Genomic DNA, 17,908 nt, shown 5'->3' with positions numbered 1-17,908 from the left:
AAGGTCATATCAACCGAAATACTAGAATGTTTGCACAGCCAACAATATACCGTTCAATTAGGCTATAATAAGATATGGATAAGCAATCTTGGCTGACTAGATGCCATTACTCCATTTCATTTAATATGTTAAAATGTTCAACATGGACCTTTTGGCCGGTGCGAGGCTGTCTGCGTTTCACTACCGGATCAATACAATGGTTTTGTTTAAGCGCCGCTATAGCGTGGCGGAGGTATGATGATAATATTAATGATAATTGCAACACACAAACACAATCTGCACCACCACCACCACCACCACAACAACAACAGCAACAACCAGAACAACAACAACAACAACAAAAAAAACAACAAAAAACTGAAAACTTATAATAATAAATTATTAACAAAAATATATTTTTAATTTAACGTTTTTAATATTTTCAACATAGCAAAACAAAACAACATTTGACTTGTTCACTTTTGATCACATCGCGAAATTGTCAGTATTTTAAAAAATTAATCTCTTTGGAATTATCACAGTATCATTAAGCACGAAATTCACGTGCAGTTTTTGTGTATGAATTTATACTGTTGGGAATGATGCTTGTGTAGCGATACCGCACATGTTCTTGTCGTTTCTGGCCATCATGACAAAACCTCTATCTCCCCATGTGGTACCCCAACTGTAATGATAATAATAATGAATTAGGAAAACTTCTTGCCGCTATATCAAGATAGAGAAATCATAGTTGAAAGTTGATTTAAGTATTACCGGTATATAGAAATTTCCGACAAAAATTAGATTTATCACCAAATTCCGAAATACAAGATCATTTACTATAATGACAAATGAAAGATCTCTGGGTTTGACATATTCTTTTATACAAATTACATGATACTATTTCGTAGTTATATTCTTGTTGCATTATATCAAATGGTATGGTACCTGTTTTTAACAAGCCAGTAATCTTGTCCAGACTCACTACCATACCCTACGGCGAGAACGCCATGGTCAAGACGGATACTGCTGCATGCTGGCTCTTTGTAAACTCCGCTCCTGAAACCATATCTCTAGATTATAATATGTCAAAAATATGAACAAATGAATGAATGTATGATTGAATGAATGAATGAATGAATGAATGAATGAATGAATGGATGGATGAATGAATGAATGAATGAATGAATGAATGAATGAATGAATGAATGAATGAATGCATAATTAAACAAATAAATAAATAAATAAATAATAATCTTAATAGAAGAATAGATAAATAATTAAATATTTTAATCAAAAATGAATGAATGAAAAATATTTAAATTAAAAGAAATAAATCAATATTTAAAAAAATCAATCAATTAAATAAATCAATAAAAAATTCCAATCGATTGTAAATAGATAAATAAATAAATAAATAAATAAATATTTTTTAAATAATAAAAGACTGTTGGTTATGGATTTTTTTGTATTTTGGGTTTAAAACCAACATTTGACAAATGACAATTTAATCACGAAGTTAACATTTATGTAACAAGACTTCTTCTAGTTCCATGACTAACATGCATATCATTCTGCACAGGGAAAATTACGGTAAAGACCCAGTGTCCATGACCATTTAATCTGAAAATCACAAACCTGTAGAGTTGGAAGGATCGGTGTCCGGCGTCAATGGCAACGGAAATTGGACCTTCCATAGCAACGGCTTTTTGTAAATCAGACTCGCTTTCGTGTTCAATGTCCATACAGCTTACTTCAGTAGCACCAATATTGTCAGCCTTAAATCTACATAGACCGTCCTACAAGGAGGGAAAAAAAGGATTGACATTAAAGCAACATGCCTCCAGATGAGCGAAACTATTTCAATATATCAAACTTGTGAAAAATGTACTGAGATTTTAGGCAAAGCAGAAAGATTCGAGTAATAAGTAACATGTTATGAGCTATTAATGGTGAATTTTTCATTATGTGTAACTATATTTCTACTGCGTTACTATCGCAGTAATGGGATTTTTTCATATTTTGATCTCTTTTTGTAATAAACGTGGGTTGAAAGTGCTGCTGATAATGTGTAAAATGATTTATTTTGGTTACTTTATAATAATATATATCTAATTTCATTTTCATGAAAATTAGCATTAACCTGGAGGCATACTGCTTTAATTCTGGTCCTTTTAATAACATGCCTCCAGATTTATGCCACTTTTCTCGAACTTTGAAAATGTATTTAAAAATTAAAAATATTGTGAAGTGTACAAAAACACAAATTTTCAAATTGCACAAAGACACAAATAATCAAAGTGCAAGTGTTAATTACAATCCAAGTAAAATAACGAAATAAGTTCAAAATATGCAGAAATAGCCCTTACATAATTAGACACGTGGTAGAAATATGGTGATAAATACTGCAATATCAATAATAAATCGCACATGACATGTACAGTATTACATGTATCGTTTAAACCTTTGTAAATTTTTCTCAAGTTTCATTTCTTTGGAGAAAAAAACCCCAACAAAATATAAAAAAAGAAGAAACAAACAAACAAAAAAACAGTAATAGTAAGATAAATGTATCAAGGAGAAGTAACTATTACACTCTTAACCTATATGTATTGTTTGAGTTCTTTCCCTTTGATCCAAAAAACCGCCGATTTAATGAAGTTGGTTTGTGAGCTAATGGATTTGCGCTTTTTTTAATCTTAGAGTACTGAATGTTCAAGGGGTTTTACTATAAAATTAAAATGAAGTGAGCTACCAACATCATATCGCCTGACCAGCCCTGTACTGATTCCCAGGCCAACCTGGCTCGTTACTTTGGCAGAAAGAATTTCGTTAGATTTAAGAAGATTCAAAGTCAAAACCAAGCTAAAAAAAAAAAAAAGATCTTAAAAGTCGAGCCTAGAATTATGTCAGGTCATACATGCTTACTGTTGACATTTAACCGGTTCTAACAGGTTTAAAGCCAATGTTGAGTCTTTATGACATTTCTTATCCTAAATGTTTTATATAGCCTAAGACTTACTCCCCTGCGCACCGGTCGAATGTTTCACTATTGCTGACTTTCTGTGAAGTTACAGTAGTGCATTCCCTGAGATGTGATTGGAGCGTACCTTAAGCTATACACAGTTAAACTGTCAATATTGACTTAACAGGTTCAAGCAAGTTAAAGGCCATTTTTCAGCCTTTATGACATGGCAGGATCACAAAATATTTTTATGAAGCTAAAACATGGACTCACCCTTGGCTCGTATGGGTATGATTCTTCGGTATCAATTCCTTTGTTCTGGATGACGTAGGCAAAAGCTTGATCCATAAGTCCTCCCTTGCAACCATGGTTACCTATTCAAATATTAATAAATTTGAAATTATTCAAAATCGCTGATAATTAATCTACAAAATCAATATTATGCAAATAAGACTAACCAGCATGTACCTTCAAATTATAATCATACTTACAAATTATTGATTTTTCATGTTTTTCTTTTTAATTTGAACACATATCTTTGATAGATCTAATTCACATTTTATTATAGACACAGTCAATACGATTACTGTAATGTTTTTCCGCCAAAAAAAATCTTACATCGGCAATTATCGTAATACAATGTAAATCGGCCATTTCTGGATTGTTATTTTTCACAATCTTCGGTATTCAATTATTTTGAACCGTCTATAACCGGAATTTAGGGATAAAATATGAGTGATTGTAACTAATCAAATGCCCCAGTTTTTTAAAAAAAATACGTTCCGGAAACAACCGATTTGCTACGATATTCGCCGATGTAAGAATTTTGTGGCGGGAAAGCATTGCAGTAAGACTACTTTAAATAGCATTTGATCACAGAATACATTTGGTTCAAGTATTCAATGCACCATTTATTAAACAGACATGTCATTTTTTAGGAAGTTTAATATATGTATATAAGTAAATAGTTAACCTTCTCTCTCGGAGCAGTCCATTAGGTTTTTCTCGGAGAGAGAGACGAGGTTTTGTGTCTTACGGAAGTGTTGTCCTTCAAGAGATCCAGTTGCTGAGAACGACCAGCAAGAGCCGCATTGTCCCTGAATTAACAAGTTTTGTTGATTGAATGAATAAACAGATGAACAGACAAACGAAATAACAAAGGAAAAACACATAATTAATGAATAAGTTTGTTAATTTAAGTAAGGCTGACACTGTTTTAATTTCCGACGGCGGGATTCAAGCTTTTATTGTTTAGGGAGATGTCATCCCCCCACCTCCTACTCGTGCATACTTTCTGAAATAAGCATGCACGTCCGTTTAAAGTTAGTTAACTAGATCTAGATAGCTTCCTCACATGGAAGAATTTGTATTCCCTGGCGGGACTCGAACCTAAGGCAGTTGAAGGCGAACATTTAGAAGTCTTAACCATAACCTCTTTGCACCAATGAGTTTCGTTTTCATTGGTTATACAGTGCAAGCAAAAGATAAGAATGCATAAAAAATATTTGAGCCGCGTCATGACAAAACCAACATTTTGCGACCAGCATGGATCCAGACCACCTGCGCATCCGCGCAGTCTGATCAGGATCCATGCTGTTCGCTTACTAACTCTTTTACAAGTAGAGAAACTGATAGCGAACAGCATGGATCCTGATCAGACTGCGCGGATGCGCAGGCTGGTCTGGATCCATGCTGGTCGCAAACGCTTTATGTTGGTTTTGTCATGACGCGGCTCATTTTATGATTAAACATACCTGGTTCTTGATTGGTGTGACGTAACCTTTGTCCCTCCAGTCAACGGTGTCGGGGAGGTCACTGACTTCAATGTTGTTAGGGGTCATATAATGTCCGCAACGTGAAACAGCAGTAGCGTTGTGTTTGTAGCCATTCATCACAGCGACGAATTCCTTGACTCCCTGAAAGTAGAACAAAAAGTTTTTTACGTCATGCAAATGTGATTTAACGCTTCCTTACACGAAATCACACGTCGTTTGATTACTATAGTTTATGTTGGTAAAAGGCATGTATGGATTTCCATAGAATGAAATTAAACAAAGCCTACCATGTCAGCATATTCGTTCATGCCAAGCCAGAATGTGTGCACCCCTCTATCAGCCTGTAAATTGTGCGACTGTACATACTGTAAATTGTCCTCCCACAGAAGCCGTCTGAAAGACATATTCGCTGTTAGAGAAAGTATGGAAAGCCGTGTGAGTCTTATTTATATGTGTTACGCGAGTAACATTGTGAAACACAGTCTTTTTTTCTACTAAACAGAATTCGGATAAGATGAGTTAAAGTAATTAATGAGTGAGACTAAAAAAAAGGATTAGAGCACCACACTAAATACCGTATTCCGGTATATACCGGACAAGGCGCGTGAATGATAAAATGCTAAAATCTTGACTTTTCCACCCAACGGAATGTACTTTATAAGGTCTTATTCATCTTTTCACACCGATTTATATATCACAATGATTGAAAAATGTAAAAATCGGCGAAGAAAACGATATTTGTCTATTTTGTGATCATGATTTTTGCAAGCGTCTATAGGTACTGATCCTGTATTGAGTTAAATCCATAATTAATAAATTTTAAAGTCTATACATGAGTTATTACGCTGATTTTATGCCTTATCAAAAGCCGATATCTAAAACCGATGGTTTGCTAACGAAAATTTAACTGCAAATATTGTTATTGAAAATGTGAACAAAAGCAGGGGATAACATATCTCAAAGACTGTAATTTTTGACCATATGGGTCCAAAATGCGTGTCTTCTTCCAGGTGGCCCCTGCTACCACAAAGAGGAGAGAAGTAGTTAACTGGATATTCAGCGAGTGCGATACCTTAAAGATTCCTCTTCTTTTGAGACATAATTCTTCTTGTGTGTGACCTTGTACGCCTCCCACTCGCTGTCCAGGGACTTGTCAAATGGGGCGCCAAACACGGCGGCGATAATGCAAACTGCTACTGTTACACGGAACATCTAAAAGAAATTTAAAAAACAAGGTCGAATAAATGATTTATGACTGTAACACGGAGGTATTTTACTATAATTATTACTTATTCCTATAACACGGAGTTAATAAATGTAACGACCTTGTAATGTTATCGGGAGGCTAATAGGAACTAAATGACTGTGTCCCCTCAAAGTTGTTTGACTGAATAAGTGACTGATTGATTGATTGATTGATCGATTGATTGGTTGGTAAGTTGATGGTTTAGATATTTGTTTATCCATTACTTTAAATTGATGACAAATGATTTTACGTTTTATCCTTTATTTTTAGCAAACCAGTATGAACTTGTATGATTTCAAATGTTTAGATATGCCTTCAAAACGACGCTTAATATTTAGAACAGAATGTCACTCATGTGACATTAATTTTATGGTGTTATCAGCAGATAAAAGTTCATTTTAGTAAAGTTATCAACGTAAACTTTGGATAATATTTGATTACCTTATTTCAAATTTTATCAAAGGTTATCGCATTACGGTAGTGATTATTTATACATGAAAAATTAGCTAGTCGCTAGAATGAAAACTATGCTGTATATTGTCCGCTAATGAAGTCTAAGCAAGTAGTTATTGATAAATATCCCACTTTAAAAGTTCGGATACATTCGGCAACATTCGTCACTTTCCGTATTCAATTTTCATTATTAAACACAAGGTGCTTACATGTTTAACAAGTTTTATTCATATCAAACCAGAAAGTCAACGACCCGTGTGGCAAAATGTACAGTACAATTACAAATATGGCAGTTTATATACTAGCATATTATACCTATATAAACAATATTTACGAACATATTTCCGTTCTAGTTTACTTAACAGTAAACACAACTTTTTAGCAACAAGTAGATTAATTTCATTTGAGTCGTGCATTTAAAATAGTATACATAATTACAAACATATAGCAACGAAACTGATGACAGATATATAAATATGAACTGTCCAATATACATAAATAACTAAGTGATTGAAACAGTTTACCGAACATATATCACGTTTAGAAGCAAATTACGATTTTAGTATTACTGGTGACAATGATTCGCTGAATGTGTAAGATAATATAACATCTGAGAAGACCATATTTGTCAGTCTTTAAAAAATCCATGTTTGCTCTTTCTAATTAGGAAAGATTTATTTGTTTCTGAAAGCACAATGTGCCTTTTAAAGAATACGAATATTATATATTTCAATTTTAGACATAGTAAGTAAAAGTTTTATAACGTTTAAATAATGGTTTAAGAGCACGTAAGTTGTTTATCACCTGAAGAAAGCAGCACTGAATGTAATAAAAATCGTCAAATGTAAAGAAATAGTATTTTGACTTCCACACAAAATACTTAAATCGCTAAAACTGTACTAAAATTGTACTAATTGCCAAAATGCAAACGGAAACAAAAGATTAGGTTTAGTTAATTGTTAATTGTGTAATATTTTGGAAATTGTACTTGGACGCCAAAGTTAAAAAGCAATTAAAAAAAAAAAAAAAAACAAAAAAAACAAACATTTCTGGGGGCATAATGAGTCTTTAAAAAACGTAGACGATATTTTATTATAAATAAAACACTTCCACGAAATGACTGCGGAAAGAAAAACACTTCAAAACACACAAAAATTCGCTTACCTTTAGTCAGGTTTTCTCTGTACGTCCGGATCTAAATTATTTCATGAAAACCAAAGTCTTTATATAATCTAACTTTAGATGTTCACATGACAACTATGTGACTGAACAATTATATGTGAACACCACGTGCAGAAAATCATATGATTCCTACATACAATAATTATGTCTCGGGTACAATAATGTAAGACAGTACACGGATGGTTTGAGATAAACCATTATCAAATAGATAAAAAGATAAACTTGCATTTATGTATGATCATGAATTTATGACCTTAATCTTGGACACGAATTTTTGAAAATTTAACAAGAAGCGAAATCAAAAGCGAAAACCCGCTCACGCACGCACGCACGCACGCACGCACGCAGGCACGCACTCACGCACGCACGCACTCACTCACTCACTCACTCACTCACTCACTCACTCACAAACACGCAAACACAAATTATAAATAAATAAATAAATAAATGAATGAATAAATGAATAAATAAATAAATAGATAAACTAACAAACAAACAAAAACAAACAAATAAATAAATTAACAAATAAATAAACACACGTTCTTTATAATGGTATTTTTAATAATGGATAAACTATGTACACTGATAAATCACATTATCTTCTCCGGATCATCATTTTACAAGATTTCAAGGACCTGTAGTCGAAAAAACTTTTATAGCGAATGGCTTTTTCAGTCCACACCCCCGGGGTTATGTAGGGTCCGTTAAGGTTGGCATAGTAACAGCTGTTGTACCACCAGCCACCCTGAAACTTCACGGCACAGCTAGCACCATACTTGTCTACATCGTGGTCATAGGTTGAAAATGCTGCCCATTGTGGTACGGTCCAACGCTTTCACTGACCCACTTGGAAACTTGTAAATAGAAAATGATCCGAATTTACTAAAATTGCATTAAATATGATTTCCTAAAGCGCATTCACTGACTGTCAAAGAAGAAATTGGAATACACCTCCCTTAGATTTGGAATCCTTTGAACTTGTAAAGTAAGCAAATTCGAATTATATAAAATGCTTAAATAATAATAAAATTTTCGCCTGCGTAGAAATGATAATGTTAAGATATATTCGTAGACATGTTTACTAATACTGTTTTTAAATAAATAAATAAATAAATAAATAAATAAACAAATAAATAAATTTATGAATTAATAATTTAATAAAAAAGCATATTTGTACTAAAGAATTGTCTTCAAAAATCATTGTATGAAGATATTTTTTTCTGTCAGTGTTAAGTATTTATTAAAATAAATAAATAAAAAAAAAAAAACAACAACTTTAGTAGTTTTGTTACATTCACGACTCGCACTACTGGTATATTGCAAGTATTTGAACAACATAAAATCATATTTTTTATGTCGCGGGACGGCTTATCTATGTCCGTATTATTATGTCCCGGTTCAAATATTGTCCAGCTACAGTGTATACTTTTTTGACAACATTTATTTTAAATATAAGGATTATTTTTCAAGGATATTTTAATTTGTGCACTTACTCCTCAATGATCCTATAGTGGCACCGACATTGAATGTATACGCAGGCCCTGAAGATAGACTGAACTTCTCGAACGTTTCGAACCCTTTCGAGCCATTTACGGCTTCCAACTCTATACGAAGGTCTGTAAGGCCTTGGCTAGCCAGCTCTTGAATATCTCGCAACCCTGTCAGTATAGAATCATAGGTACGTCAAATGCTTAATAATTTCGTGTAAATTCGTGCAGATTCGTTAATTTCCGTAATGAACTTCTATTTTTAGATTAAGCGGCAAACAATTTTTGTTACAGCGCAAGATCATATGGCTTATCCTGCTAAAACGACGGGAAGTGACGAATGATGTCGAAAGTTTACGAAACTTTACTAATTTGTTGAATTGTATTACATAATATGACAATGTATGATAACATACATATAAAACCTAAGAGAAAATCAAATTGTCCGCAGAACATTTTATATAAATTTGAAAAGACATTTAACTGGAGTTAACAGTAACAACAAAACAACACTGTCCCCTTTCATCTGCACATCGATACAAATCGATTCAAACGACACGTTTGAAATTAACTCCATAAAATCGTTTTCCTTTATCTATTGAAAGAGAAATTTCAGCTTTTTCCAATCCACATTTTTACCTCTACATCACTATGAATTATACGAAAGACTTCCGCGGACTCATGTTTTCAAATTCATGATTTGTTTTGTTTGATTTGGGTTTTACGTCACACCGACACAGTATATAGGTCATTTAGCGACGTTCCAGCTTTACTGGTGGAGGAAGACCTCAGGTGCACTTTCGTGCATGATTTCAGGCACGAACGGGCACCTGAGTAGAACCACCGATGTTCCGTAAGCTAGCTGGACAGCTTCCTCCAATGAAATAATCCAAAGTCCCTGTCGGGATTCGAACCCACGGCGGTGAGATGCAAGTGGTTTGAAGTCAACGACCTAATCCACACGGCCACGGATTTATGAAGTTGAAATCTTGAATTCGTGAAGTTGAAATTGTGACTTCTCGACGTAAAAAATACGAAATCACGAACATGAAATCGGGAATATATGAAGCTGAAATGTTCCCACCAATCTAAAATTGAGGGGGATTAACTTCAACTGTTGCAAGTATGTATGCAAGACTGAAATGATCAAATAATTTTTTGCGTTCAAAGCAGATGAAAGAGTTACTGCGTCGAAACATTGAAGCAATTAAAAAAAACAACTTGTCCCTTTGCTAATATTTATACTAAACTAGCCTCTAGCCTTACCAAGCCAAAATTCTGTACTCAGATCACCGAAGCCATTGTCATACTGGGAAAAATTTCTATAAAAATCCACTGACCCATCAAATCGGTACTGTATGACCTGTGCGAACATGTAATATAATGTAATATGTTTTACAGAATTACCTAAAAAGTATGTAAATGGCCAGTTATTAAAACTAAATTAAATTTATTAACTCTACATTCGCTAAAAGCACTAATGAAACATTATAAAATTCATGTTGGTCCTTCTAATAGAAGAACATTTATTGTTTCTGAGGCATTATGTGCCTTTAAAAATAATGTATTGTTTTGAAATACGTTTTATGTAAACTTTTTTTTGCAATTTTGAACAAAAAGCACGTAAATGATACGAAATCGAATCGTATAATTTACGAAGAAAGTTTGTCTAGAATTTCACATTTTTTTTTTCGATCTAATGATCCAGTACTTTTGATCCACACACATATTTTGACAATTTTCTCTTTTTTCTATTCAAACCCACTAAACTAGTAATAGAAAGAACGACGAAACACGAGGCTTTCTGATTTAAACGAGGGGCGTAACGATACAGAAATCATATTCAGATGTTCTTACATTGATTACATTTTCCAGGGCGTTTCATATTGTGATGGCAAGGATTTGCCAATGATACAAAAAAAAAGAAAGAACATCAAAACACTCGGCAATCTGGTATGGACCCGAACACCCCATCCCATCGTACAAATCAGATAGCCTCCTTCTTTGGTGCTATTTCTAGTACTTAACTTACCGTCCATCCCCCATTGTCAGTGCTCATATCACAATACACATTGATGGTTCTCCTTGATTGCCATAAATTTACTGTGTACACACCACTTTTAGGACTTCCTCTTGTTCGCATGATATCTTTGCAGTCAGTAAAAACTGAAAATAATATTAAATGATATAAGTGAATTGAATATGATATCAGTTTACTAAGGAGAGCAAATTACTAGTGATGAATGGTAGCTGAAAGAATAAATGGCATGGGTTTCATGTTTGCATTAATATATTTATTTCAGCTGGATAAGTATTACACTTTGAAGTACCAATCATTAACATACTCAATAAAATAGAGAAATACAAAATCGCTAAAGACAGCCTAACACGGCCAAATTGATAATGTTGCAGGCTCGGTTAAACTGAGCCTGCGATTTTCAAGCTTTCGCTTTTGCAGGCTTGATTTAACGGAGCCTGTGATATTCAACCTTTTGCATTTGCAGGATTGGGCCAAACTGAGCCTTCGATATTTAACCTTACACTTTGCATTTTTTTGCTTTTTAAGCATATCCCCCCTTTATTAAAGAAAAAAACTGTTACTATGGTTAACCTTGTTTTATACAGCATGAGCGAAAATGTGAACCCCCTCCCCTTAAAAAAGAAATACTAAAACGAGATGTCAAAATCGTCACGCTTTCACTTTTTCTTTCAAAAATGCCAAAACACGATGAATATGTCGTTCATTTGTCTCTGCTTTTTGTATTTTTGTGGCTAAGTGAAAACACGACAATTTGAGAATTACATATTAACTATAAAATTCCTCAAATGCTTTTGGTGTCAAACTTTTCTTTTAAGATTTATTGGACTCCACTGAGGTTTTTGACATGACCGAACAGGAAATAATGTTTGGAAATAAATGTTCCATTTGATGTAGTCCTAGACCAACAGCCTTTTGCACAAATTTAAGAATTAAAAACTAAATTTCGTTTGCGCTCACTCAATTTTGAATAATTATTGTAATTGTTAGAAATGACACAAAATAAAAATTTCATCCAAATCTGACTAAGAAAAGCACATACATGCGATTTCAAATTGTTCCTTATCACATTTCTTTAATATATGTGCATATCTTTCCATTTATACTAAGCTTGTTTTTGTAACAAATTGAAATTGTACGTTTTTAAGCATTTAGACCTCAGCGGCTTATGTTCGGTCTTATTAACATTGACTTCCACAATTTTCTACAGCAAATTTACCACCATACCATCGCTATGTCCACACAAATTTCTGTTACAAAGATTCGTTGCACAACATTTGTGGCATGATTGTGTTTGCCGTTCTGAAAGTGACCTTCCCACGATCGTACATGGTATGTTTCCTTGATTCCCACATTTCTGTCAAAATATGAAAACATACAAAGTCTATTTATGCTTGACATTGCTTCGGAAATATATTTGTTCTTGACATGTATCCATTAGATGATAGTGCGATTTGTTGTGGATATTAAGATGAAGAAATATATAAAGTTATTGACCCCGTGACAATACCGCGGATATTCCATCTTTTCAGAAATTATTAACAGCACATGTACAGTTTCAGTCTCATTTGTATTTTCAATTTGAGTTAATTTCTGGTAATATAGGCCTCTGGCCCAAAATACAGTACAAAAATACAATCGAACAATAGCGAGATAAATTGCAAATACATTTGTAGCTAAATGTAATGGATTGAATTATAAAATGATTATTCAATACTAAGCTTTTCTTTTTCTTATATTTATTACATTATATAAACATTTAAAAACTGCACAGAAAAGTAGTGAAATCTCTGTACCTTGACAAGGTTGCCCAATAGGTATGAAACTCTCTAGAACTTCTATGAAACAAATATCTGGAAATAATTGGCCTTTACAGAAAAGGAACATACCATTGTAAAGGATTGTTATCATTGTATGACATAATACAAATGTACAGTTGTTTCATGTATATACTATGTGAACAAGATATTATAATAATACCTGAATGTTAGAACATCCTAGATCAAAGGTCTGTTGTCCCCCAGTATTTGTCCGATTGTTGTAGCACACCTTGAGATTAACAAAGAAAGATTTATGTATCATACTGTATTAACAAACCTCGGTTCTAGTCTGTAATTTTTTTAAAGTACTTCAGCATGTTCAGTTTGGCAATTCGACGTTGATATTTTCAAAAATACGAGCAAGTATGAAATTGCGTGTATGTTATAAATTAATGCCTGGATCTTAGGCTATGTATAAAAGTTTACGTTATCAATATAATAAAGTACAATTTGATTATCTGTTTTCTTTACATGATCTGAATTATATATTACTTTAATGCAAAAAACTCCTGATGCACACATTTTTGTATTTTGTTTGCGTTTTTTTTTTTGGAAACGTCAATTTAACGTCACAAGTTTAAGATCCCGCGATATATATTTGTCTCCTGTGAGACGTTTTTGAATGCCATGACTTGCATTTTCCTTTTTTGTTGCAAATCTACACAATCCACGAATCAAATTATCAACGGAAATGTCATTTTCTGTCATGCCCATGGACTTAAGTAAATTAATAGTTTTAAAATTGTCTTTTTAAAATGTACAAACTTGAGTTTTCAACATTGATAAAAAGGAAACTAAGGTTCATATATGCTTATATTATCATATGAGGAAGTAGTACAAATATTAATATTAAAGTAAAATATACTCTATATTGATATACAGTGATACAGTGTAAAGTTTTAAGAACAATTCTCTGACTAAATACCTGCCCACTTTGACACGTGGTTTTAGACACACAAGAGCTGAGATCCGTCATTCCGAAACATGTAAAACACTCCAATGAGGCTTTAAATAGAAACATTTGCAGAAAACAACAACAGCAAAACAATTAAAGATATAATATGCTCATATTTGAGTAAAGTATTTTTATTTTTTAAATTTATAAAAAAAACTATGAAATTCTTACGTAATATGTCTAATTTGAATTAAAAAAGTAAACATGTGTATGGAAAGCTGCATTCTTTATTACGGGGCAAATAAAATTTGTCCTTTCCAAAAAAATTCAACAACAACAAAAATGCCAGATTTTAATATGACATTACATGTATATACTCATATTGAGGCCTCCTATAGTAGGAAGAGTTTGAAACATAAATTATATACTCTGTGTGAAGTCGAAACGAAACGTGTGGATATTATATTTACAAAGAGACAGTGTAGCAATAGTCAATATTTTCAAAAATCAAATTTCAGTATGGTATGTCTTAATGTTTATTGCCCCGAAAAAAACACCAAAAAAATCTATGAATATTTATTATGAACATTACACAATAAAGCTTTTTTTGATAACCTCAAAAGTTGGAGAAAAACAGTTTTTTAGCGGATTCAATTTTAAAACCAGTCTGACCTTTATGTAATTCGTTTTAAAGACATATACCAAAAATATGAACTTCACACGAAATTATTTTTTTTTTGAAACAAAAACCAACAGGAAGAATAAGAAATTGATATATAAATCTCGAAAATATTTCCAGTCACATCGCGGTTAAAACTTTAATAGGAGCTCTTTTCATATGTCGGCACAAGATGCATTTTTCAATGGTATAGTTTTATTTAAACTGACTGATAGGATTTCTATCGCATTGCCGCATTTAGATATTATAGAGTCATTAGATTACCTAATTTACACTAAAGAACACATGGGTTTGTACGGTGTCCTATTTCATCCACAAAAGTTCGCTATTTCTCGAATAAGAGACTAGCGAAATTTAAACACGCGATAATTATCACCTTAAATGGCGAGCCTAAGACCTTATTTTTTATGAATTAATCTTCGCTTGTCTCTCATGCGATAAATAGCGCTCTTCAACGCGATAATTTTAGAGGCGAAATTGTTAAATTGCGCAATTATAAGTGCAGGAAAGGCGTAGATAAACATTATTGTGCTGCTTAAAGCTGGAACTTCCATCGTAGGGCTTTGAAGGGTTGAACAAAGTTTTGACACGACGGTGTTGCATGTTACGTGATAAAAAGCAAATAACATGCATGGTGTAGATATCTCTGACGCTGCAGGTGTTGAAATAATAAGATTAAGTATTGAGTATGAAAACGACTTGTCTCCATCACTGTGGTGAAACAATGTTTTATGTTTTTTTTTTTAAAATCTTGCCGACGTTTTAAAAACTAGAACAGATAACACTCGATGTATTCAATTTTCTTGCAAATGTAAATTCTGCACGGAATTTTACTTATAAAAAAAGTTTATATAACTTTTTAAAAGAAAACTAAGTGTAAAAAGTTACATGTATTACAATTGTCGATTTAGTTCACATTATAAGAATTAATGAATGCATAATTTTTATCCGGAACATTGCTTTCAAGTTTAGAAAAAAACTAAAAATGAAACACACCGCAAACCCCACCTTCCTAAAAAAGAAACAGAAACTTATTTTTTTTTAGATACAAAACACGTTTTCTTACCTGCAATTGTATACTCATATGCAAGAAGTACTATGATCAGCATCAAATCTGCAAACAAATGTTAATGAAAGAAAATGATAAATAAGCAAGCATCATTTAATTTCACGTCAAAATAAGCTTTGTTTACATTGCCATTTATAAAATTAAGATTGTTTGCATATATATCTCGAGCCGCTTGCTGACGGTTTTGTTTATTTTCTACATACGGTGATATAAGCTGCCAAAATTCTAAAGAAAACGAATGATTATACAGAAACCATCAAAGAAAAAGCAACATTAAAAAAAATTCTTCATATATTGATAGCAGCTGTGTGTGGACATAGTTTATAATATAGATATCACGATTATCCAATGAATAGCGACTTTGCAAGTGTGCATATTTACATATTTACATAAATACTGTATCTTTTACAAGTATACTATTTTTAATATGAGAACTAACGTCATATCAAGGTTGTTTGCTGATGTTCAAATCATCAGACCAGAACAGAATAGACGCTCAAATCATCATCAGACAGGAAGTGTAATTATGTCTAAGACCAATTTGGCAAGGAAATTATTATTGCCCAGTAGAGTAGCTTAATTTGTTTGTAGACAATCTTGTAAACAAATGTTATCTAGACAATACATTACACTATAAGGTCAAAATGTAGGCTGTGTCATTCTGTCAAAGACACAATGAAATAATAGTTAAGATATAAGTCATTTGCAATGGCAACGACTGATGTTTTCGTGTTACAAAATAACGAATTAATACTTATTTAAAAATAAAATTGTTAAATCTATCTTTTTAGTAAGTTTAGATTTTCCTTTTTTCGTCTTTATATTTCTTCTCAGAAACTAATGCTTAGATGTTTTATATTGATATGTTAGAATTGTTCATTTAAACATTTACATTTGTACCAACAAAAGTTTAAATAATACCTGATTAAATATGGGCATTAACTCTTCTGCGATTTCGTCGTAGGTCAACCTAATAGTATGTTTTTAAAAATGACCGCGATGTCATAAGACCACCAATTTGTCTTTCAAATGTTTAAATGTTTTGGAATTTAAAATTGGAACAATCAAATTAATCTAAAGAATATCGTTTAACCAAAATACACCGAAATCTTAAATCAAATCACATACGTACGTGAAAGCACTTCCTGTTTGAAAGCCATTATTAAGTTATGGTATGCTTATAGACCATCACTGTATTCTCATATTTAATCTTATTTTTCAATGTCAATGCCTATTTTAAATAGGCCACATTGCTTATCTTATGAATGACTCTTTTACGAATATACCGTGAACTAAGAGAACTTTGCAATAAATATGACTGAACTATTGGTTTTTGTCTTTAGACATTTTAAGTTACTATTTTAATTTGTGAGAGAGAGGAATAATCCCAAACTCTTTATGCTTATGTTACTGATTAAATTGTATGTAAAAACGAATACATTATTTATATGAAAAGCGATGAATAATTTTTCAACATTTTCACCAAACGGATGTGTAAACAATTTATAATTAATTTATGTTTTTCATGAGTATTCATTCATGCTTCAGTTCGTGTGACATTTCCTTAACTTCGTCATGCTATTGACTTTTCTTGAATTGTAAGGAAATAGCTTAATTCCAATCTATCATAAAAAGTGAAAACTTGAGATTTGTGTAATAAATTATTGGTTTCATGCTTTGGACAATGTATCCATGGTTTCAAGGATTAGTAAACCTGATACAAAATGTACATATAATTTTGTAACATTAAACACATGAGTGTTTTCATTTAAAATGACTTTGCCGGTGAGTATAATTTTTATTTATAATTATAAATTGAAAATTTATGATATCACAAATGATTTTACGCAAAGACAAGGGTATAGTATAGCAATTGTGTCGGTAATAACGTTTATATTGGTAATCCAGATTGATTTAAGTATCATCAGAAAATTAAATCCCTATTTAAAGCTATATCATGCTCAAATTTGATATCAGCAACATACTGAAAGTTGCAACACAGTCTCTTTTGATTTGAATATAAATATCAGCATCTATTGACTACACATAAAATTATGGTAGGTGTTTTAAACACTTAACACTATAAACGCAGTAGAAATACATACTAAGGGTCAGTAAAAAGTAACAAAAACTATCAAATTTTAAGAAGGGACTCAACATAAGGAAATGCAGCTTCATAAACATGGTTTGTGCATTTACTTTTTTAGACGAAATATATATTTATTACGGCAATACAAATATTTTATGAGCATAGTATATCTTTTACAAAGGTTGGAAGTTCATAATAAATACTATTTAAGTACTTGTTAAACTAGATTTA

At 32.3% G+C, this 17,908-nt stretch overlaps 2 protein-coding genes across 2 annotated transcripts; both read right to left on the bottom strand.

Moving 5' to 3' along the window:
* Positions 1-393: 393 nt before the first annotated feature.
* Positions 394-7,742, bottom strand: LOC132732583 (procathepsin L-like). The gene is made up of 9 exons (XM_060719057.1): positions 7,583-7,742; positions 5,792-5,931; positions 5,007-5,112; positions 4,699-4,860; positions 3,918-4,041; positions 3,218-3,318; positions 1,618-1,778; positions 928-1,038; positions 394-664 (listed from the first exon to the last, which is right to left on the bottom strand). Exons 2-9 carry the CDS (start codon positions 5,929-5,931, stop codon positions 565-567), a joined length of 1,005 nt encoding a protein of 334 aa, XP_060575040.1. The 5' UTR covers positions 7,583-7,742; the 3' UTR covers positions 394-564.
* A 408-nt stretch (positions 7,743-8,150) lies between these two features.
* LOC132732586 (fibrinogen-like protein A) lies at positions 8,151-16,808 on the bottom strand. Its single transcript, XM_060719063.1, has 9 exons — positions 16,721-16,808; positions 15,586-15,633; positions 13,871-13,950; positions 13,106-13,174; positions 12,353-12,482; positions 11,120-11,253; positions 10,354-10,450; positions 9,094-9,258; positions 8,151-8,454 (listed from the first exon to the last, which is right to left on the bottom strand). Exons 1-9 carry the CDS (start codon positions 16,746-16,748, stop codon positions 8,381-8,383), a joined length of 825 nt encoding a protein of 274 aa, XP_060575046.1. The 5' UTR covers positions 16,749-16,808; the 3' UTR covers positions 8,151-8,380.
* Positions 16,809-17,908: the final 1,100 nt, after the last annotated feature.

This window comes from Ruditapes philippinarum, unplaced genomic scaffold (genome assembly GCF_026571515.1).
Source record: "Ruditapes philippinarum isolate M1 unplaced genomic scaffold, ASM2657151v2 ctg4023_1_1_1_1, whole genome shotgun sequence".
Classification (NCBI taxonomy): Eukaryota; Metazoa; Mollusca; class Bivalvia; order Venerida; family Veneridae; genus Ruditapes; species Ruditapes philippinarum.
Note: the sequence above shows the minus strand (reverse complement) of the source record. Positions and strands in the feature narration are given on the sequence as shown.

Bases quoted from the DNA above. Each gene is read 5' to 3' on its own strand.
- LOC132732583 (XM_060719057.1), bottom strand. From the start codon at position 5,931: ATGTTCCGTGTAACAGTAGCAGTTTGCATTATCGCCGCCGTGTTTGGC. The intron at 4,042-4,698 runs GTATGTTTAATC...TTGTTAATTCAG, and splicing joins TCACACCAATCAAGAACCAG to GGACAATGCGGCTCTTGCTG. The intron at 3,319-3,917 runs GTTAACTATTTA...ATATTTGAATAG, and splicing joins GGACTGCTCCGAGAGAGAAG to GTAACCATGGTTGCAAGGGA.
- LOC132732586 (XM_060719063.1), bottom strand. From the start codon at position 16,748: ATGGCTTTCAAACAGGAAGTGCTTTCAC. The intron at 13,951-15,585 runs GTAAGAAAACGT...TTCTATTTAAAG, and splicing joins ATATGAGTATACAATTGCAG to CCTCATTGGAGTGTTTTACA. The intron at 11,254-12,352 runs GTATGGTGGTAA...TATTATTTTCAG, and splicing joins TTTGTGTGGACATAGCGATG to TTTTTACTGACTGCAAAGAT.